Raw genomic sequence first — 23,450 nt, 5'->3', positions numbered from 1 at the left:
AAAAAACTATGATCGAATTATAGTGTAACTAAACAAATTGTTATGCCTTCGCTGACAGTATTTTAATGTTTACCAGTTCTTTGGAAATTAAATATATTTGTCTTTATAATTAGCGCCAATCAGCAATTTAATTAGCATCGATTAAATTCAACAAATATTGCCAAGTCAACCTAAAGCACTTGGAAAAAGTTGTGGTTTCTTAAGACAATTCCGTAGGTATGAACATGAAATGCATTCAAAATAAATACAAATAATAAAGGTAACCCTTTGATGTTTTCTTCGGTTAGAAATCTGATTTATTTTTACAAGTTTTGTTGTTAATTTTTGTATTTTGATTCCTTTTTATTTTCGTTAAGTGTTAGTTTTGGCAAGCTGTCTTGCATGCTTCTATTGTACTAAATATGTTGGCTGTGGCATCGCATCCGCCATATATAATTTGCTGACATTTTTTTTCTTTATAGACCCAGCTTGGTATATAGGCCCTGCAAACACCTTCTTCGCTAGGGGGAGCATCGCACTTCGCTGCAAAAACAATTTGATTTGAAGAACAAAACTTACTTAAGGTTTTTAGAGTTTCACCTGTGTCGTAGGCTATAACAACTGTGCAAAGTGTCACGATAGCCAAGAAAATTAGAATGAGTTTGGAGTCCATGTTATACCGTCTTATTTCCGTTGCGCTTTGATCTTCTGAAAAGTTGTACAGTTTTATATATGAAGTCAGTTTAAGTAATCGAGTTAATGTGATGCATGCAAAAAACGTTACTAATATAATTGATATGCCCTTGAATTAGGTATTATAATATTTATCATCTCACAGGGAATAAAATACATTTAACGTTATAAAGCATTCCCAATTTTAATTATCAGCATTTCAATCAGAAATTGTGATATGGTAAAGCCACTTTAAATTACTTTATAAAGAGTCTTTGTGTTTTAGATGATTTTGTGAAAAACTATTATCTTAACTTCAACATTCATTTAAAAAACTTGTACTTGTAAATATAGTACATTACAAATATGAATAAGTTAAAAACAAGAAAGGTATTAAACAAGAAAGGAAAGCTAACTTCGGGCGGAGCCGAAGTTGATATACCCTTGCAGAATTCTCTATAATAATATTCTCCAAAATTATTCCTATGATGCATTCTTAATACTCATAAAAAATCCAAACTTCCTAACTTTAAAAACACCAAAGTTATGGCATTTCGAATCGTTCAGTTATATGGCAGCTATAGGATATAGTCGGCCGATCCTTATGAAATTTGGTAGGTCGGATTGATTGGCCAAATATAAAACCTGTAGAAAATCTTAACTTTCTAACTTTACAAACACCAAAATTATGGCATTTCCAACCGTTCAGTTATATGGCAGCTATAGGATATAGTCGGCCGATCCTTATGAAATTTGGTAGGTCGGATTGATTGGCCAAATATAAAACCCATAGAAAATCCCAACTTTCTAACTTTACAAACACCAAAGTTATGGCATTTCCGATCAATCAGTTATATGGCAGCTATAGGATATAGTCGGCCGATCCTTATGAAATTTGGTACGTCGGATTGATTGGCCAAATATAATACCCATAGAGAGTCCCAACTTCCTAACTTAACAAACAGCAGAGTTATGGCATCTCCGATCAATCAGTTATATGGCAGCTATAGGATATAGTCGGCCGATCCCGGCCGTTCCGACTTATATACTGCGTGCAAAGGAAAGAAGGGTGTGTGCAAAGTTTCAATTCGATAGCTTTAAAACTGAGAGACTAGTTTGCGTAGAAACAGACAGACGGACAGACGGACAGACGGACAGACGGACATGGCTATATCAACTCAGGAGGTGATCCTGATCAAGAATATATATACTTTATAGGGTCGGAGATGCCTCCTTCACTGCGTTGCACACTTTTGACCAAAATTATAATACCCTCTGCAAGGGTATAAAAATATACCACTGTACCAACACTGGGATAAGAATGAAAAGAGTACATATGTATAATATATATGCATATATGTATATTTAAAGGCAATAAAGTTATTCCGGTTTGGCAAGTTTTTCCAATTACTAGCCACAGGTCCCAATTTGACTTATACATTTCCTAACCCTTATACTATTAGTACAAATTTCAAAAACTTGCCCCATAAAGTTTTTCTTCTCAGTTAATTTTATTTTGGTTTAATGCGTTATTTTTGGCAAGCTGTCTTGCATTCTTCTAATGAATTAAATAAGTGGGGTGAGTAATCGCATCCGCCATATACAAATGGCTGACATTTTTCTTCTTTATAGACCCACTTCCCATTATAGAACTCGCACCTACCTCTTCCGCTAGGGGGAGCATCGCACTTCTCTGAAAAAACAATTTAATTTGGCGAAAAAAACTTATTTAAGGATTTAAGCGTTTCACCTTTGTCGTAGGCTATAACAACAGTGCAAAGTGTCATGATAGCCAAGAAAATTAAAATGAGTTTGGAGTCCATGTTATACCGTCTTATTTCTGTTTCGCTTTGAGCTTCAGAAAAGTTGTACAGTTTTATATATGAAGTCAGTTTAAGTAATCGAGTTAACGTAACTAATAGAGTTGATATGCCATTGAATTAGGTTATATAACTTTTATCATCTCACAGGGAATACTTATACATTTCCTATTCCTTTCACTGTAAGTACAAATTACACAAACAAACCCATTGAAGTTTGTACTTTTTATACCCTTGCAGAGGGTATTATAATTTTGGTCAAAAGTATGCAACGCAGTGAAGGAGACATCTCCGACCCTATAAAGTATATATATTCTTGATCAGGATCACCTCCTGAGTTGATATAGCAATGTCCGTCTGTCCGTCTGTCTGTTGGTCTGTCTGTTTCTACGCAAACTAGTCTCTTAGTTTTAAAGCTATCGAATTGAAACTTTGCACACACCCTTCTTTCCTTTGCACGCAGTATATATGTCGGAACGGCCAGGATCGGCCGACTATATCCTATAGCTGCCATATAACTGATTGATCGGAAATGCCATAACTTTGGTGTTTGTAAAGTTAGGAAGCTGGAATTTTCTATGGGTTTTATATCTGGCCAATCAATCCGACCTACCAAATTTCATAAGGATCGGCCGACTATATCCTATAGCTGCCATATAACTGATTGATCGGAAATGCCATAACTTTAGTGTTTGTAAAGTTGGGAAGTTGGGATTTTCTATGGGTTTTATATTTGGGCAATCAATCCGACCTACCAAATTTCATAAGGATCGGCCGACTATATCCTATAGCTGCCTTATAACTGAACGATTGGAAATGCCTTAACTTTGGTGTTTGTTAAGTTAGGAAGGTCGGATTTTCTATGGGTTTTATTTTTGGCCAATACCAAACTTCATAATAATCGGCCGACTATATCCTATAGCGGCTATATAACTGAACGATTGGATATGCCATATCTTTGGTGTTTTTAAAGTTAGGAAATTGGGATTTTTTTATGAGTATTAAGAATGCATCATATGAATAATTTTGGAGAATATCATTTACAGAGTATTCTGCAAGGGTATATCAACTTCGGCTCCGCCCGAAGTTAGCTTTCCTTTCTTGTTAGGAATAAGTTTTATTTTATTTGATATAATTATTTTTTTTCTTATTGGTTTATTTCTTGCAAGCTGTCTTGCATTCTTCTAATGTTTTAAATAAGTTGGCTGTGGCATCGCATCCGCCAAAAATCAATCGCTGACATATTTTTATACCCTTGCAGAGGGTATTATAATTTTGGTCAAAAGTGTGCAACGCAGTGAAGGAGACATCTCCGACCTTATAAAGTATATATATTCTTGATCAGGATCACCTCCTGAGTTGATATAGCCATGTCCGTCTGTCCGTCTGTCCGTCTGTCCGTCTGTCCGTCTGTCTGTCCGTCTGTCTGTCCGTCTGTCTGTCCGTCTGTCTGTCCGTCTGTCTGTTTCTACGCGAACTAGTCTCTCAGTTTTAAAGATATCGAATTGAAACTTTGCACACACCCTTCTTTCCTTTGCACGCAGTATATAAGTCGGAACGGCCGGGATCGGCCGACTATATCCTATAGCTGCCATATAACTGAACGATCGGAAATGCCATAACTTTGGTGTTTGTAAAGTTAGGAAGTTGGGATTTTCTATGGGTTTTGTATTTGCCTAATCAATCCGACATGCCGAATTTCATAAGGATCGGCCGACTATATCCTATAGCTTCCATATAACTGATTGATCGGAAATGCCATAACTTTGGTGTTTGTAAAGTTAGAATGTTGGGATTTTCTATGGGTTTTATATTTGGCTAATCAATCCGACATGCCGAATTTCATAAGGATCGGCCGACTATATCCTATAGCTGCCATATAACTGATTGATCGGAAATGCCATAACTTTGGTGTTTGTAAAGTTAGGAAGTCGGCATTTTCTATGGGTGTTATATTTGGCCAGCCAATCCGACCTACCAAATTTCATAAGGATCGGCCGATTATATCCTATAGCTGACATATAACTGAACGATTGGAAATGTCATAACTTTGGTGTTTTTAAAGTTAGGAAGTTGGGATTTTTTATGAGTATTAAGAATGCATCATATGAATAATTTTGGAGAATATAATTTACAGAGTATTCTGCAAGGGTATATCAACTTCGGCTCCGCCCGAAGTTAGCTTTCCTTTCTTGTTTTTCCTAAAGACCCACCTGAGAAAACCGGCCTTGCAAACCCCTGTCTCGGTAGGAGGAGCATCGCACTTCCCTGCAAAAACAATTTGATTTGAAGAACAAACCCTTTTTATGGTTTTAAGCGTTTCACCTTTGTCGTAGGCTATAACAACAGTGCAAAGTGTCACGATGGCCAAGAAAATTAAAATGAGTTTGGAGTCCATGTTATACCTACCGTCTTCTTGTTTCGCTTTGAGCTTCTGATTTCCACAGTTTAATATAGGAAGTCAGTTTAAGTAATCGAGTTATTGTGGCATGAAAAAAACGTATCTAATATAATTAATATTCCCTTGCATTAGGTATTATAATGTTTATCACCGCACAGGGAATAATACAAACATAACTAAATAAACCATTGAACATTTGTAATCATCAGCATTTTAATTAGATTCCACTTAAATCTAAATTGTGATATGGTAAACCCACTGCAAAATACTTTTTGAAAGGCAATAAACTTATGCCGACTTGGCCATTTATTTCAATTACTAGTGAGTGGTCTGAATTTGACTTATATATTTCCTAATATTTCACTGTATGTACAAATTACACAAGACAAACCCATTGAAGTTTGTTCTTTTTATACCCTTGCAGAGGGTATTATAATTTTGGTCAAAAGTGTGCAACGCAGTGAAGGAGACATCTCCGACCCTATAAAGTATATATATTCTTGATCAGGATCACCTCCTGAGTTGATATAGCCATGTCCGTCTGTCCGTCTGTCCGACTGTCCGTCTGTCTGTCCGTCTGTCTGTTTCTACGCGAACTAGTCTCTCAGTTTTAAAGATATCGAATTGAAACTTTGCACACACCCTTCTTTCCTTTGCACGCAGTATATAAGTCGGAACGGCCGGGATCGGACGACTATATCCTATAGCTGTCATATAACTGAACGATCGGAAATGCCATTACTTTGGTGTTTGTAAAGTTAGGAAGTTGAGATTTTCTATAGGTCTTATTTTTGGCCAATCAATCTGACCTACCGAATTTCATGAGAATCGGCCGACTATATCTTATAGCTGCCATATAACTGAACGATCGGAAGTGCCATAACTTTGGTGTTTGTTAAGTTAGGAAGTTGGGATTTTCTATGGGTTTTATTTTTAGCCAATCAATCCGACCTATCAAATTTCATAAGGATCTGCCGACTATATCCTATAGCTGCTATATAACTGAACGATTGGAAATGCCGTAACTTTGGTGTTTTTAAAGTTAGGAAGTTGGGATTTTTGATGAGTATTAAGAATGCATCATATGAATAATTTTGGAGAATATAATTTACAGAGTATTCTGCAAGGGTATATCAACTTCGGCTCCGCCCGAAGTTAGCTTTCCTTTCTTGTTAGGAATAAGGTTTATTTTATTTGATACAATTAATTTTATTTTTGCCTAATGTTTTATTTCTTGCAAGCTGTCTGACATTCTTCTAATGAATTAAAAATATTGGCCGTGGCATAGCATCCGCCATATAATAATCGCTGACATATTTTTCCTTTATAGACCCACATGCGCTTATAGGCGATACAATATCCTTTTTCGCTAGGAGGAGCATCGCACCGCTCTGGAAAATACAATTGGAGTTGGAGAATTAGAATTTCAGGTTTTAGGAGTTATACCTTTATCGTAGGCAATGGCAATAGTGCAAAGTGTCACGACAGCCAAGAAAATTAATATGAAGTTGGGAGACATGTTATACCGTGTTATTTGTATTTTGCTTTGAGCTTTTAAAAATCTTGTGGCGAAAACTTGTCGCGTTATTAAAATGTAACTAAACCAATTGTTACGCCCTTATAGGAGGTATTCTAATTTTTATCATTTAATAGGAAATAATACACACTTCACTTTTTAAAGCATTCCGATTCTTTACCATCACGATTTTAATCAAATGTACATTGTCAAGGCACCCAAAATCTCTTAGGAAAGAGTTTTGGTATTTTAGGAGATTTTGGATAAAAGTACTTTCTTAAATGATGAAAATACTTAAATGGCTGGTGAGAAATATAATACATCCAAACAAAAAATTCTATGTACCACTTTGAAACTCTAACAAGTTTATGTGTTACCTATAAAATTACTATATCTTGAGTAATATATACAGGAAATATTTGCATACAGAAAGTTGTGCCTAAATATTAAATTAAATACGTCAGCTTTGAAGTACGGATTTTATATCTGTGTAGGGAATGTTGGTGGTATTGAATGATTCGTTTTTTTTAAATTTCAAAAGCTACAGGAAAAGTCCAAATTTCCCTTGGCCTTTTTGACACCGGAAAATCCGGTGGCATTCAACCACTAACACTCGGCACCTGACCACATTTAATGACACACAGCAGGCCGACCCAACCCCACTTGGCTGGAGCTTTATTGATTCGCTATTATGTTTTTACATTTTGGCGGCCGAAACTGATTTTTAATGCCCCCGAAATCCATTTTGTGGGCCTCAATGGCCAGCCAACAGGGCGTATTCGCAATTTGTATGTCCCTGTTCATTATTCGCGACTCCATTTTCACTGGTCACTGCGGTCAGTTTGGGTTGGACTGTACTTTTGCGGGGTTACACTCAGTTGGGTAGCTGAATTTTTGGCTTTGTAGGCGTTTTGCAGCGATGAACACTTGCTTAAATCGCTTTAAAAAATCGAATGAAGTTGCAAAATTGTGCTTTAGATGGTAAATGATTTTTTACACTACATTGACATGATCATTTACGTTAAATTTCCATTTACTTAAATTTCTACTTTTAAAAAAATGTCGTTATCAGTCAATATTTTATTTGGTATTATTATTGATTCATTTCACAGGTTGGCTGCTCCTGAATCAGCACAGGCGTAACGAAACGGGGGATTCGATAAGCTGGCATTGGATTTCAATTTGAACACGTACTCAAACCCAAAAAAACGTAGGGCACATTTGGTATTGGGGGGGTGAGTTATTTATATGGGGATATAGTCGAGTTGCCTGTTCTTCCAATAAGCCATTGATACGTTAATGTATGTCCTGACCCCCTCCCCCCTCGCTCCCTTCCACACTCCCCTTTGTGTATGTGTGATTACGTGTGCATGTGCAAGTGTGTTTCTGTCAGCTTAAGTTGGCTTTTTGAAGGATTTGTAGGAGTGAGCGCCGTGCCATGTTTATTTTCTGGCGGGAGTAGCGGGATTGCATTTATGAGGGTATTACGTATACGCACAGTTGGCTTTGGGCGTTTTTTTCTTGTTTTATGGCTGGGACAAAGTCAAAAACAGTTATTTATTCATTTGTTATGGAAATCAAAAGCAGTACATATATTTCAACAATTAGCAGGACAAGAAAGGGTTAATCTATGGAGAATAATAAATTTGGCATTTACAAAAGAAGTGTTTAATAATATTTGTGATTGTAATTAACTCTTTTCAAACTTAAAGACCCCTTTCGATTCCCATGACAAATACCCAACTAAAATGAGCTCATTAATTAAACAGGCACAATCAATAAAATCTCTAAGCAATCAGAAATTATTAAGCGTAAGCTTTAACCTCAGAGACTATTGTTGTGCCTTTTGTAATACGAATAGGATTATCAAGCCCAAGACCCCTATCTATAACCAAACCCTGACAAGTACATTCAGTTCATTAACTAGACAAAGAAGACACTACATGTATGTGCCCACCCAAATTCAAATCTATTGACAATGTAATTAATGGAAACCCAAAACATTTCGGGGCCAAAGTGCAAACATCAGCAACAGGAGCATCTATTGCGACTGTCGATAAACAAGGCCGTCTGTGTGTGTGTGTGTGTTCGTCCTGTTGTCCTTATGTAAATAGGCAAACGTGACACGCCCCCATCTCCTTAAATTATCGTCGCAATTTCTACCCGCTTTCTAAGCGCAATGTTTATTAGAAACCCGAAAACGGAATACAAACAAGAACCAAAACAAATATTTATATTTGACATTTTAGACAAATGCGCGACACAGCTGGGGAATGCCCATCTCCTCCCCGTTTCGATTTTACCCCGAGCTGAATCCCCAGGGAGGTGTCACCAGTTGGATCAATCAAATCGGGCAATGAGCCATATGGAGCACTGGCGCCCACACAACTGTGCTGCGGCATCGGATTTCAGCAAAACTGTCAGAGTAAAATCCACATGAAAAGGACCATTGTTCTATGCGGTGTCAACATCCTGACGTGTTTCTGTGTGCATAATGAGTGAAACCCCAACCGCATGCAAATGTGATTAATTACGGGTGCCGGCAATGAGGTAAGTAAACCCGAGGGTAAACCTTCTGCTACGATATGATATTGCCACTCTTATTGACTGTAAATCAATATATTGCTTCTAAATATTAAGCAAAACCCTACCACAACATAAACAAGAAGCGACAGGGCAACCACAACAAATCGACATCAACTTTTCAGTCAAAAGCAAAACTCTTCAAGTCTTGTACATTTCTGTTTTGCCAAGCAAAATCAAAAGACAAAAGTTTTTCAAAAACCGCGCTCGAAACTTCTTCAACTTTTGCCGCAGGAAGAAAAACAGCAACAACCACAACAAGGAACAACATTAACGGCAGCCAAGCGAAATGACAACAGCAATCGGCGCTCATAAAGTTCAGAAAGTTATGTTGTTATATTATACTGATATCGGTTTTTGGTTAAGGCACCTCCATCCAACCACTTCGGCCATCCCCATTCATAGCGAAAAGTTTTATGTTTCGTTTCGAGAATTGATGTTGAAGGCTGTCAGCCGGGGGCGAAGGCCATTGACTGCGGTTTTTAAAGTCAAAGCCAGCGAGAAAAGTGAAAGGGAAAATGCTCTCCAAGTTGACAATGGAAATGGGAAATGGATAAGAATCGAAGAGGAAGGCTGGCTGTCGGGAGCAGGCTGAACTGTCTGACGCGAAAAGTGAGTTTCACAGGTGTTTCCATTGTTATATAATATCATTACCGCTTCTTGAAAATTATTGAGGATGAAAGTTACCAGGAATTTGTAGGAGAGCTAGGGGAAATGGAAAACGGGTGAAATATATACAATTTATCAATAAGTTATGCAGGAAGTTAAAATGATCTCCTCGGGTAGATAAGTATTTTACCATTATGAATATTATTTTCTTTTTTGGGTTATATAGGATGACAATTAAAACTGGACCATTATTAATCACTGACAGAAATACAATGTGCTTAAGTGAAATTAAATTTATGCATTTGAATTCTATTTTGTTTGAATAATTTTTAAAACTATTAAAAATTCAACGAAAAGAAGAAATGCTAAAAAAGTTCAGAAGTCATCCAAGATAAGTGAAATGTATAATTCAGTTATTACCGGAATACGAGCATATGCAATTTATTGGGAAATTATATTGGGAAATAGCTAAGTGGTAATGAAAATACAAATAGCTGGGATATTGCCATTCCCATTCAGTTTCCACTCACCACAACCAACACTCGGAACTATGGCCATAAATATTTCACATATCGTTGCTGTTCGCCACCAATTAGATTGCCGCACTGCAAATATCGAGGCAAGTGAAGCGAGAGAAAAAACGAAAGCGAAAACGAAAAATTGAACCGAACTCAACCGGGGAAAATCATTTTCAATTTCATTTATGAAAGCAAATAAATTTTTCAATTGGTTTTATTTAGCCATTTTTACCCTAACCCTCTCGCTTTCAGCCACCCACATTTCTCTCACTTTCGTTTTGGGTCTGTGAAACAAATAGAAATTCCGAAAGGCCGAAAGCAGACAAAATCAACTTCTTATAAAGCTGCTTTCGCCGAGGGAATCCTTTTTACTTTCCGTATGTTCCCCCCGCCATCGTCCAATAAAAGCCTGCTCAATGCCCGGCCCACGTAAATGCCGTAAAACGGGGCGTGGCCAAGGTGTTTACCTTCCCGCCCACCTTATTCCTGGCAGGGACATTTAATAAGCAGCCTAAGCGAAGGCTCAACACCGAAACTCTCGCCAGGAACTTCGACTTGGAGGCTTAGGGATGCTGCACTTGTGGCTTCTGCATATTTCAGACCTCAGCAGCCACTTATACCCGAAAACTCCGGTTTAAGTCTGTCGCTTGTTGGACAGAATTTAAAGACACGCATGGCTTGGTCTGGTCGAAAACCGCCTCTGTTGTTCTGGCCTTGGTAAGAGACAGCTAAAAGCTATCAGCTTTTACCACCCAATTTTTAAAGGTATGCTTCAGTTTAAATTCTTACCGTATTTTGTTAAACCGAGGAAACATTATTTTGTATTTCTTGAAATTAAAATTTAATATAAAATGTTTATACCTTCATTTCGTATTTATGTACTTGTTAAACATGCTTAATTCAATGAAATTTTATATAAAACGAGATAATCTTTTCATTGTATTAAAAAAAATACATGAATAAATCGATTGATTCTTTTACATTATTTCAATTGTTTTACAAGTTTTTGATATTCATTAACATGCTATATTTTATTTTCAGGATATTACTTACATGATTTATCTACAATTATTAATGTGCTAGCTATATAAGTAAAATATTTACTTAAATGATGGAAAACCGAACGTTTTCATTATCATAACGAAGATAAATTGTTAAGAATAGGTATTTTAAGGCCGAATACTAACAACACAATTTTGAGACGCGTTTGGCCGTGTGTGCTGAATTTGAAATTAGTTTCGCTCGGATGCGAAATTATGCCATCTCACCATTCAATTTTCCCGCTAAGCTTTATCGACAAACGAATTTCCCTCAATCTCTTTCTCTTATTCCGTTGCGTTTGATGCGGGCTTTCAATAAAAAATATTTCATTTTGCATTAGCTTGACGGGGAGAAGAAGACAAAGAACCAAGAGAGAAAACGTAGAAAATCGAAGACGAACTCGGGGCGCTTTCAGGTTAAATAAGGCAAAAAGAATGTGTGTTCAAATTGGCTGTCCATTTGCGTCTCTTTTGTTCATAATTAGATTTCCGTTTCTCTAACTCTAAACAATTTCCCATTTCCGTAACTTTTTCATTGCTGCCCAAGGCAATTTTAATTTAATTGGCTGTCTAATACTCGTGTTGTTTCTCGTTCTCTCTGCTGTTCCCTCAAAAGTTCACCAACGGAATTTCGAGTAATAATTTACCAACAATTTAAATGTGTCCTAAGGGCGCCAACAACAGGACCCTTGACTTTGGCCATTTCAAGGTGGACACGGAAAATTTACTTGAGGTCTTTATTGTGTTTAATATTAAAGGGATATCTACTAAACCCGAGATATGGTCATTAAAACCGAATGAAATTCATGAGACGGCCTTAACTTTGAAATTATTGCCTAAGATTAATTTTTCTAGGCACTGCTGCCTGATGTCAAAACTTTTTGTAACAGAAACGAGAAATGACCGCCAAACATTTTCTAATTGCCCCCCAAGGAGTCTCTTGTGTCCCCAAGGATCTGGTGATTAACATAAAAAATGATTTGCAACAAATTAAAAATTGCTCAGCTGGGAGGCGTTCACATCGAAAGTCGCTGCAAACAAATGACAGAGAGAAGAAAATCTCTAACCGTTTAATTAGGAACATTTTTCAATGTATTGATGGAGGAAAAATAAATAGAAACACAGGATGCAGCGTGTCAGTTGACAGCGGAAAACGGAATGGAGAAAGTCCATTTTGGGCCATTCAAAGTTGGCATCACTGTAGCCCCAGAACTTTACAATCTTGGCAGGGCTTTCCTAATTGTTCCTCTGAGCAGCTCGACCACTTCTCCGCCACCTCCCGCTGCCGTCAATAATTAGAGCTGGGAATTTCCTCCGTTTCCTTGGGTTTCCCCAAATAGATTCCGGTCTCCAGGCTGGCACGCGGATTACCCGGAACGTGGCTGCTAAGCGCCTCTAATGCCACTCGGCTGCCCGGAATGGGGCAAAAAGGAGCGGGGCTCACTTCCGGCTGGTTGGAGTGTAGGTTGCTCCTTTGTTTTGGAGTCCACCAGTTAGCAGTTGCCGGCCATTTCTTTTCATTATTTGCCAGCATTAGTGTTGACTTATGTTGCCCATTGCCCATTGCAAAGTCGAGCACACGCTCCGAGTGCCGGCCATCATTCCTCTTGGACAAATACTCGAAATCACAAAATATATTTATTGAATCGAATTGTTTTCGCGTGTCTTAACTATTTGGGCCATCTAGCATTGGCGTATACCAACTAATTGATTGCAAATTGAAAGAAACCCTATTGCAATTGAACTTTTTTAATTAGCTAAAAATTCATTTTGCTTTTATCCATTGTTTTGCAAAAATCCAATTACTGCCTATTTTTATTGAACTCTGTAAAGCATGAAATACTAATGCTAAACTAGTTCGGTTGAAGTGGACTTCTTTTTAATTATATGACCCATTATCATACTAATTGCATTTCCACCATCATAAATAATGATTTAATTTTATGTATAATTTATTGTAAAATCTCTTGACTGTGAATCGCATAAATTAATGCCAAACAATTGACAGCCAACGCGAAAACGTGAACAGGAGAGTAAAATTTCATAAATTACAATCTATGCTTGGGCTCTCGATTTAAAATTTAATTTATATTAATGTGCAGCTAAAGTCAAGGCTATGAATAAAGGATATCAAATACTTGTATTAATTAACAATATTTCAGTAATATAAAGTAAACTAAGTTGATAAAGACTTGAAGTCATTTTCATCAGAAACCAATAACTTGAATATAATCGAACGAAACTAGATTCTTTCCCAATTTGAAGTGAAACAAAATTATCTGATAATATGCTAATGCATTCCAACAAAGAACAGAAAAAACCAAATTATCATTAACAATGTGTGAATAAAGGGGAATACTAATAAATTTATGTATGCCACATTCTCGCTCACGCAATAATTGCGCCAACTTGAATGGATGTGGAAGAAAAATCTTGGAAATTGCCACACATAATTATGTAAATGAGTTTTCCCCCCAACTCTCCGCCCGATTGGGTGCTGTAAAGACACATTTTAATTACCAAGAAAATGTAAATTAACCAACAAGAGACAGCAAACAGACAAACAGGCAGCAGCGACATGCCGCGGCTAACAGCAAAAGGCCATAAAACCCAAATCTCATACGCAGGATATGAGTGTGTGTGTGTGTGTGTTTTCGTGTCCCTCTGTGGGTGAAAGTTTGTCGCTCCTTGCAAATGGCTGCGCATCTGTGATAACTTTACCCCCATAGAACCCCCCCGGAACCGAACTCCCCCTGGCCGAACCCAACCATGAAAGGGACACAAAAAAGCATTTATGATAATAAAAATGAAATTTAAAGCGTATTTAGGGATGTACGGTCACGGCCCGAACTAAGCAGCTTTAATGCATCTGTTCCCCGTCACTCGTCTCCCATAATTATGGGAGTATATATGGCCATTTCCTGGGAGAGCGTGGGTGTGAGCCAGAAACTGACACATTCACGGTTTTACACGCCCCATTAGAACTTTGACAGTTTGACAATGTCGAAGACCAAAACTTTTTTCAATATATTTTATGCAAGCTCAATTGATTGACTTTGAACTTATTTAACTTGTCATGTGTGACTTGGAGTAATTGGAGTTCAATTGAACATTTAAATGGCATGTCCCAAAGTGATATACTTTTTACTTAATAAACAGTGAAGTATTGAATAAAATACTGTATAGATTTTATGACATATCAAATTAACATATATAATAAAATATTTTCTCATATTTAGTGTAAAACTAAATAATTAGTTGGATTCAAGTGGATTGAATTTTAACTCAACACAAATATTTCCACTGGCCGTAGCTTTATTTATCTGAAACCATCGTTTCCGATTACAATTGCAAATAGTTCAGTGCTTCCTCTGCTCCACTCGCCAAAGAATAAACCACCAACCGCCAAATAATTTAATTCAATTAACTGTGCAACAACGACTGCAATATCTGTGGCACTAGCGAGGGTTAACAGAAACAATTAAATAATTTAAACTAAAACCGTTTAAGTCATTAAATCAATTCACAGTAATGCAGGGTGAATGGGGCAACAACTACTGGCCAACGAACGAAAAAACTGGGCCAACGAAGCACTTTTATCAGCATGAAAATTGTAAAAATATGCAAAATAGTCAGCTAAAAAAACTGCATCGTACTTAGGGGAAAAGTTAGGGGAAAAGCGAAAAAAGTGCGCGTACATTACGGGCAATTTGTTTTGCATTACATATCATGGCGACGGGATACTAGCTTATAGATATTTGTGTCACACCACGCTTGACTAATGGGTGGAAAATTAGTTTAACTTAAAACTTAATTGGTCAACTGGGTGGGTAGCAAAATGCCATCTAATTTGGCCGGCTCAAGGGTCAGGCTGTCAAGTGAAAATCGAACCCAAATCCTGGGAACCCTACGTTTTGTTCGATGTCAAAGGATCGACCATCCCCCCATTTTCCCCCCTTTTTGGTAGCCAACGAACCAACCAACCAACAGCTGTGGGAACATCCTGTGTGGGACTCGACATAACAATAACCATTTTCGGCTCACACACAGCCAAAAGCACAGAGAGCCAGGACTTTGTGCGCTTATGCTGCATGCCGGGGCATAGATAATGTATACGCAGTGTGGTACGTACGGAGGACAGTGGGATTGGGAGTCGTACTCAGCACCACTGGCATGTCAATCAACAACTGTGCAACTTGTTCGGTCTGTTGTCCTTGCACTGCCTGAACTTTGAGGTGGGCAAAGTGGGAAACGGGAAATTGAGTTTGCAGGCAGAAAAAAAGAGAAGAAAAATGAATGGGAAGAGGAGCGTTATGCCTTGGGTGCCCTTAAAATTGTATCACCAGGCACTCTCCATTCGGTTTCCCCTGAATTATTTTGTTGTTTCATTTTTCCTCTGCGTCACGCATTTCTGGCAATTGGCAGGCACACAAAAATCAATTGATAACAGGTGGCGTTGGCACAGGAAACGACCTGCCGCCTTCCCCCTTCCCTATTTCCCCTTTGGAAAGAGTCAACGGCCAACCTGAGACAGGCATAAAAATCGTTATGAAAACACATAAAAATTTAAAAATTCTCCAGGCCTTCCGCCCGTGTGTGTGCCTTTCGTATGAAAATGCTCGGGGCGGCGTCACTTGTGTGTTGATATTAAGCTAAAAGGGCCATTAGCTATAAAAATACTTAAGATGGAAATATGCGCAATGCCGCGGGGCATTCGAGTGGCAGAAAGAGAATAACGCAGAAAGCAAAAGTCGCCCCAGAAGAAGTACCTTAAGGGGGAGGGGGGATCAGAACGACTCGGCAAACTGTCACCGAAGTTGTCAACAGCAGAGGCAGTGAGATTGGATTGCCAGTGTCTGCAACACCGCCAGGTGAATACAGGTGTAGTATAAGTGAAATGTGCATATATTTTACCCTAACAACATGCGAGCCTCTATCTGGAAATGGCGTTAACATCTTGACATCACCGCGTATACGTAATATGTGCACTAAGGCTTGTTAATGGCCCTGTCACAGTTGGATGCCTTAGACCACAACTTACCAGTAAAAGACCAAGATTTCCACCAACATCAATTAGTTGTCAAAAGCATTCAGTTCTTCCACAACCCTTGAAAGTAGTGTCTGTGGTCAGGACAAATATGTAATTGCAACTTCATGGCACACCAAACACTTATGCATGACTGGCAAGGGATGGAAACAATTTAAATGTTAAATACATTTATGTAAATTTGGCCGCTGCCCAAAATCGCTAAATTGCCTTCAATTGCGCGCATTTAAGGACGTTCAATTTACTTTCCATTTTTGTTTTTCCCCAAATGGCATAGTCTGCTTTAGCGATTCCCACGGGTTCCCCGGCAGCGTTTTCAATTAAACTTTTCGCATAGCATTTAATAACTCCGCATAGTTTAAAAGCCGGGTAATTTGAACAGCCTGGCTGTTGGTGCAGGTTCTTTTTTTTTGAGGGACCCACATGTTTGCCTTGCCCCAGCCCGTTTCAATCTGCCCAAAATAAGGAAGCTTTTTGGCGATTGCAGCTTCTGAGAGATAAGTGACATCTCCGAGGTGAGCATGCGCCTTGTGTAAAGGGAAAATAAATTTAAAGAGATGCAGGAGTTGGACTAACTCCAATTTTTGTTTCCTACTTACACTTGCCAAAAAATTTAAAAGTATTACTTTAACTTAAATTTAAATATTATCTGATCGATCGAATGTTAGGTTTGGTCATAGCTTTGTGTATTTATGTTTATATAGAGAAAACAAGAAAGGAAAGCTAACTTCGGGCGGAGCCGAAGTTGATATACCCTTGCAGAATACTCTGTAAATTATATTTTCCAAAATTATTCATATGATGCATTCTTAATACTCATAAAAAATCTTAACTTCGTAACTTTAAAAACACCAAAGTTATGGCATTTCCGATCAATCAGTTATATGGCAGCTATAGGATATAGTCGGTCGATCCTTATGAAGTTTGGTAGGTCGGATTGATTGGCCAAAAATAAAACCCATAGAAAATCCCAACTTCCTAACTTTACAAACACCAAAGTTATGGCATTTCCGATCAATCAGTTATATGGCAGCTATAGGATATAGTCGGCCGATCCTTATAAAATTTGGTACGTCAAATTGATTGGCCAAATACAAAACACATAGAAAATCCCAACTTCCTAACTTTACAAACACCAAAGTTGTGGCATTTCCGATCGTTCAGTTATATGGCAGCTGTAATATATAGTAGGCCGATCCTTATAAAATTTGGTACGTCAAATTGATTGGCCAAATGTAAAACCCATAGAAAATCCCAACTTCCTAACTTTAAAAACACCAAAGTTATGGCATTTCCGATCGTTCAGTTATATGGCAGCTATAGGATATAGTCGGCCGATCCCGGCCGTTCCGACTTATATACTGCGTGCAAAGGAAAGAAGGGTGTGTGCAAAGTTTCAATTCGATAGCTTTAAAACTGAGAGACTAGTTTGCGTAGAAACAGACAGACAGACAGACGGACAGACAGACGGACAGACGGACATGGCTATATCAACTCAGGAGGTGATCCTGATCAAGAATATATATACTTTATATGGTCGGAGATGTCTCCTTCACTGCGTTGCACACTTTTGACCAAAATTATAATACCCTCTGCAAGGGTATAATAATGATTCGCAAAAGGAAAGACGCACTAAATTTGTTTCAAAAACTTTTTCGAAATAAATAAATTATACTCAGTTTTTTCCTTATCAAAAAGATGTATAGAACAGTATTGGCCATTGTCAATAACTAGTGATTATGATTATATATACATATATTTATACCCTTGCAGAGGGTATTATAATTTTGGTCAAAAGTGTGCAACGCAGTGAAGGAGACATCTCCGACCCTATAAAGTATATATATTCTTGATCAGGATCACCTCCTGAGTTGATATAGCCATGTCCGTCTGTCCGTCTGTCCGTCTGTCTGTCCGTCTGTCTGTCCGTCTGTCTGTCCGTCTGTCTGTCCGTCTGTCTGTTTCTACGCGAACTAGTCTCTCAGTTTTAAAGATATCGAATTGAAACTTTGCACACACCCTTCTTTCCTTTGCACGCAAAATATAAGTCGGAACGGCCGGGATCGGCCGACTATATCCTATAGCTGCCATATAACTGATTGATCGGAAATGCCATAACTCTGCTGTTTGTTAAGTTAGGAAGTTGGGACTCTCTATGGGTATTATATTTGGCCAATCAATCCGACGTACCAAATTTAATAGGGATCGGCCGACTATATCCTATAGCTGCTATATAACTGATTGATCGGAAATGCCATAACTTTGGTGTTTGTAAAGTTAGGAAGTTGGGATTTTCTATGGGTTTTATATTTGGCCAATTAATCCGACCTACCAAATTTCATAGGGATCGGCCGACTATATCTTATAGCTGCCATATAACTGATTGATCGGAAATGCCATAACCTTAGTGTTTGTTAAGTTAGGAAGTTGGGATTTTCTATGGGTTTTATTTTTGCCCAATCAATCCGACATATCAAATTTCATAAGGATCGGCCGACTATATTCTATAGCTGCCATATACATAACTGAACGATTGGAAATGCCATAACTTTGGTGTTTTTAAAGTTGGGAAGTTGGGATTTTTTATGAGTATTAAGAATACATCATATGAATAATTTTGGAGAATATAATTTGAAGAATATTCTGCAAGGGTATTTCAACTTCGGCTCCGCCCGAAGTTAGCTTTCCTTTCTTGTTTTTAGTTCGATTATTTAATTTTTTAACGGAAGTATCCAAATGATCTATCATTTGGCATTTGCCAAACCGTGAGTTTATTGTTAATGTCAATAAAAGATGGATTTAAAAATTCAATCAAAGTAAATATTGTAATAGCGTTCCTAATAACATATTAATTTCCCAATTACCTTAATAAATGCCACCAATTATTCCCTTAGTATAATGTGTACGACGAAATCACTTGATTGGCCATTACGCCAGTAAACCCAGCAATAAGGTAAAACTTACTGAAAGTGCCGGCAGACTGGCAATCAAATTGGTAATTCCGGCACATTAAATGCTGGTCAGATAAGCCCCGATGCACTTCGCAGGGCTCCTTCTGGCCACAAACACTCTGTGATGTCAGCAATTAACAGAGTCTAATCAGGGTAAACCCGGTTACCTGTGGCACAAATGATTCACTAATTGTCATTAGCAGGGCAACAGCTCCCGAGACTGGATGCAGTGCGGTCCCGTCCGGTCCAGTCAGTTGTATTTTGCTCAGTTCAGTCATTAAAAGAGAAAACAAACTTAATGCCTGACTAATGCCCGAGCAGAAAAGCCGGAGGAGGAACTGGAATAAGAGCAGTCGCGGTGGCAGTGTCGAGCAAATAACCAACAAGCGGCGCCATAATGATAACAACATGGAATGTGTCCACAGCTGCAGGTGCTGTCCCCCGCACAGCCATTTACACTTAAAAAAATACTCCATCTCAACAGAGAATAAATGTCTTATCCACCATCCAAGTAGTACTTCATAGCAATGGGATATTATCAGCTTGTTAACAATTTTTTAAGAAGAACATGTTATAGCGAACAAGTAGTAGTCGAATATGACTTGAGCAACTTATAAAACCATTGTAGATGACAGAAATTGCATTGGAGCTGGCATTTTGAGGGGGCAAAGCGGATTTGTACACGCGGAGCTGCAAGGAGCGAATGTCCTGTCCGGCAATTCCTGCCACTGCCACCTCTCCTCTCCTCCAGGTGCTCCCAGGCATGTGACTTGATGCGTGCCGAAGTGTGCTCGTGTGTTGGGGACTTGTTATCCTGGGCATTAAATTGTTTGTACATGCAACAGACAAGACAACACGACACAAAGGAACAGGAGGCGGGATATAAGTCAGCCTATTTGCCTGATAACAATAACAAAAGCTCTAACAAGCCATGTGAGTTCAGCAGGAGGAGCTGGAAACTTGGTCTGGTGGATGATGGGGCTTCGATACTGAGACTGGAGTCTTGCCAGAGATTTAAAGTAGCTTTTGTGCATTGGGGATTATGAAGTTGTCGTATTTCCCAAACATACTTTAATCAATGGTCCATTAGAATCCTTTAAGTTTTGCAGTTTTCCTCCCAATATAAGGAAGCGCAAGCACAGAATTAATACTTCAATTTTAAAAGATATATTCAAAAATAGCTAATAATAATTAATTAAAATTCGGATACAGAAATTTTGCCTTGTTTTAATAAACAAAGATTAATATTAACCAGAACATTTCAAAAGTCTTAATCAACATTGTATTATAATAATTGTCATTGCTTTCTTCACAGTTTCTTAACACCTTAGTCAAAGTTCTTCAATTAGCCACTTATAATCACCACATTTTCCGTTCATACAGCTTATCCGGATCTTTAAGTGTCTGCCACAGGAATTTCGTATTGGCATGACAAATTATCTGCATTCTTTGATGAAGCCACATCCCCGAGAACATTCCTCAAAAACAAGACAAGTTAGGGAAGTTGAACTCGAAATCCAGGGACTGCCAGGTACTGCCACTCCCATTTATGGAGGTGTGCTCTTAGTTGAGTTTCGCTGGAGCGTGAAATATTTTATTGCCGATATAAATCTTGTTTATGCTCGGAAAGAATGAGAATAAGAATGAAACTTGGCCAGAGGCAAGGATGCCAGACACTCCCTCCCCATTTTTTCCGGGGCTTCACCCATCGTGGCTCACTGACTTGGTTGATGTTTTTATCGGCAAAACCAAAACCAAAAAATTCGATTTAACTTAATCGAATCTGAGGCCCCGTAGAGTGTGATTCAATTCTAGGCTTGCCTAGACACTTTTCCCCAATATGTCGCCATTGTCAGACAAGTAGGTCGGTGGACCAGGGAAAAGGGAAAACGCGGGGGCGAATTCAAGTCAACTCAACTCAACTGGTAGGGAGCAGCAAGGACAATAACAGTGCAAAATTGAAAAGTAAATGTGAAAATCGTGTTTTAAATGCTTTCAACGTCAGGCCAATGCGACGGCAAAACACTTTCGACACTTTGGCATTTATCAAGTTTGGATCCGGCTGACAAAACAATTTTAAATTGGTTGCCTCGGCAAAGTCGAACTAATTGAAATGTTTGCCTAGGTCAAAGTAACACATGAGGACAGGATATCTCACAAGTCCAGGAATGGAAGTTTTGTTTGTCGTTAAGAAAGGATAAGAGGGCTCAAGCTTATTGTGCGACTGTTATTTCAAGTGTCAAAGTAATCTCAAAGTTTTCGAGTATTCTTGTTATTTATTATGTTGTGAACTGCAATCAAGACAAGATTCTTCAAAATTAAAAATAAATTAATATAAGAACCCTTAGAGGAAATATATTGGAAAACGAATTGAGCAAACTCACCAAAAATATGGTTTGGTAACAGGGTATTCAAATAAACGTTTTCTTTTCAAAGCAGGGTTTTCAGAGCAGAGAAGAGCATGGTCAAAAATGTATTAATCAATCTTTTAGTTTACATAGACCTGTGTTCAGATGGACAATTAGCAGTCATTGCTTTTCCTGATAATGGCTTTTGTTGCAGCACGGCATTCTAATCCTTCTATTTTAATCAACATATAAAAAATTGTTCCCCTGCGTCTGTTTAATTAATTTCCTTAATGCCTTAAATTAAACCAGCTAAAGACCACGACTAGCCAGCTTGAGCTGCGCTCATTAGGAGTCGCCCGACCGCAGGACAGATGGAAATAAAGTCCTTTTCCCCTCGTTGCTTTTTCCTGCTCTTTCCGCGTTGTCATTTGCTGCTCATGAGCGTGTAGAAACTGCGCTGAAATGCAAATGCAAATGTCGCAGGCCATGAGGCAGCTCAGTTTTTCCGCCTTTTCTCCTCTAATCCACTGCTTGCAGCAAATGGAAATGCTTATAAATTATGCAAGGTGTTTTTTGTTTGTGGGAGGGCGGACATTTGGCGGACAGCAGACACTGTCATTGTGTTCATCCTTCATTTGGCAGGACTTGCTGCACTTCTGTGGTCAGGGGGGAGGGAGAGTGACCGGCGGGGGCCGTGTTGATTCTGGCAGTGTTGTTGTTCGCCTAATAGCTGCGAGCATTGACTTTTGTTTGTGTTTGTGGCTTGTCACCAAACAGGACTAAAACTGGCTTTGGCAGGGACTCAGAAGTCGGTGGGTGGCGGAGGCGGGGGCGGGGGTAGCTGACAAAGAGTTGTCAGATTTGCATCACAAAGCAAGGATCCTGTGGCCGGTTTTTGGCAGCTGGCCTTAAACAGTCCTTAAAGTTGGGCGAGTCCAAACTTAGAATGTCGCATTTTAAAGTATATTGCAAATTTAACAAACCCGTTTCTGGCGGCTTCCTTATGTATTCACAAGCCTCATTGACTTTCCGCATTTCAATTAATGCAAATGTCAGCGGACAGATCTAAAAGATTGTTGTTCCTTTGAGCGAACAGATGCATTGCGCCTTAATGCACACAGAGAAAAGTTTTTTCAATAGAGACACGGTAATAAAGAAATTTAATCATCTGCCTTATTGTGAAATTGGTCACACTCTTTGCATTGAATAGTATATAGTATCCACTTACGATTTTTTTGCAGTATAATAATTGGAATAATATTAAAAGGCGATTGCATTTGTGTAGCTTTAATCGAGATAATATATAATAGCATCCTTTAAAATCGGTTATCCCAAAAATGTCGATAGTGTCAGGTACACATTTTACGTTTTAAATAATTTCATATTTGGTATGTAGATTTATTTACTTATTTTATGTAAATTCCCACCTATAAAAATTGCACAAAATTAAATCCATGCCTGCCTTTAATCCGTAAAAGCGGGTCACAAAAACAGTTTGGTTTTTCATCACGGAATGTGTTTTTCCCTGTGTGGCAGGGCCTGCGACAATTAGCGTGATTTTCAACGGCTGATGGAGCCGGAAGAGTGAAAGTCGGAATGCGCTCCAGAGCGAAATGCAAATCAAGCGATGCCTGCACCAAAACGACACACAAACAAATCGCCAACTGCGGCAGTGCCAGCCGCTGTCTGTCCGCATTTCGAATGCCACAGAGTTGCAACAATTGCAACGAATTCAATTTGCCTCCTGGGAGGAGGAAGAGGGCATGGAGGAGGGGGTTCGGGGGATGGAAGCGGAACTGATGGGACTGCTCTTGACAAGTCGCTCCACCAGCGTCACGTAAAAAGTCCCGGACGGAGCTACCTTTCCAGGATCCTTGTTGCCGCCTGACACGTGTGCAACATGCAGCTCATGACAGACAACTTGGTTGCTGCCGCAGCGTTTTTCTATAGGGAATGTGGACGATAT

The 23,450-nt window shown here is 38.7% G+C and overlaps 1 protein-coding gene and 2 long non-coding RNA genes across 3 annotated transcripts; all 3 read right to left on the bottom strand.

The window, feature by feature from the left end:
- Positions 1–273: 273 nt before the first annotated feature.
- On the bottom strand, positions 274–4,838 carry LOC108044887. Its single transcript, XR_001769319.2, has 4 exons — positions 4,797–4,838; positions 4,685–4,739; positions 580–687; positions 274–522 (listed from the first exon to the last, which is right to left on the bottom strand). It is a non-coding gene; the product is annotated as an uncharacterized LOC108044887 (long non-coding RNA).
- Positions 2,139–2,628, bottom strand: LOC108044888. Its single transcript, XR_001769320.2, has 2 exons — positions 2,402–2,628; positions 2,139–2,344 (listed from the first exon to the last, which is right to left on the bottom strand). It is a non-coding gene; the product is annotated as an uncharacterized LOC108044888 (long non-coding RNA).
- A 1,241-nt stretch (positions 4,839–6,079) lies between the features above and the next one.
- On the bottom strand, positions 6,080–6,402 carry LOC108044894 (kunitz-type serine protease inhibitor conotoxin Cal9.1d-like). Its single transcript, XM_017124053.1, has 2 exons — positions 6,319–6,402; positions 6,080–6,263 (listed from the first exon to the last, which is right to left on the bottom strand). Exons 1-2 carry the CDS (start codon positions 6,389–6,391, stop codon positions 6,100–6,102), a joined length of 237 nt encoding a protein of 78 aa, XP_016979542.1. The 5' UTR covers positions 6,392–6,402; the 3' UTR covers positions 6,080–6,099.
- Between the last annotated feature and the right edge of the window lie 17,048 nt (positions 6,403–23,450).

Source organism: Drosophila rhopaloa, unplaced genomic scaffold, assembly GCF_018152115.1.
Source record: "Drosophila rhopaloa isolate 14029-0021.01 unplaced genomic scaffold, ASM1815211v1 contig_2, whole genome shotgun sequence".
Taxonomy (NCBI): Eukaryota; Metazoa; Arthropoda; class Insecta; order Diptera; family Drosophilidae; genus Drosophila; species Drosophila rhopaloa.
Note: the sequence above shows the minus strand (reverse complement) of the source record. Positions and strands in the feature narration are given on the sequence as shown.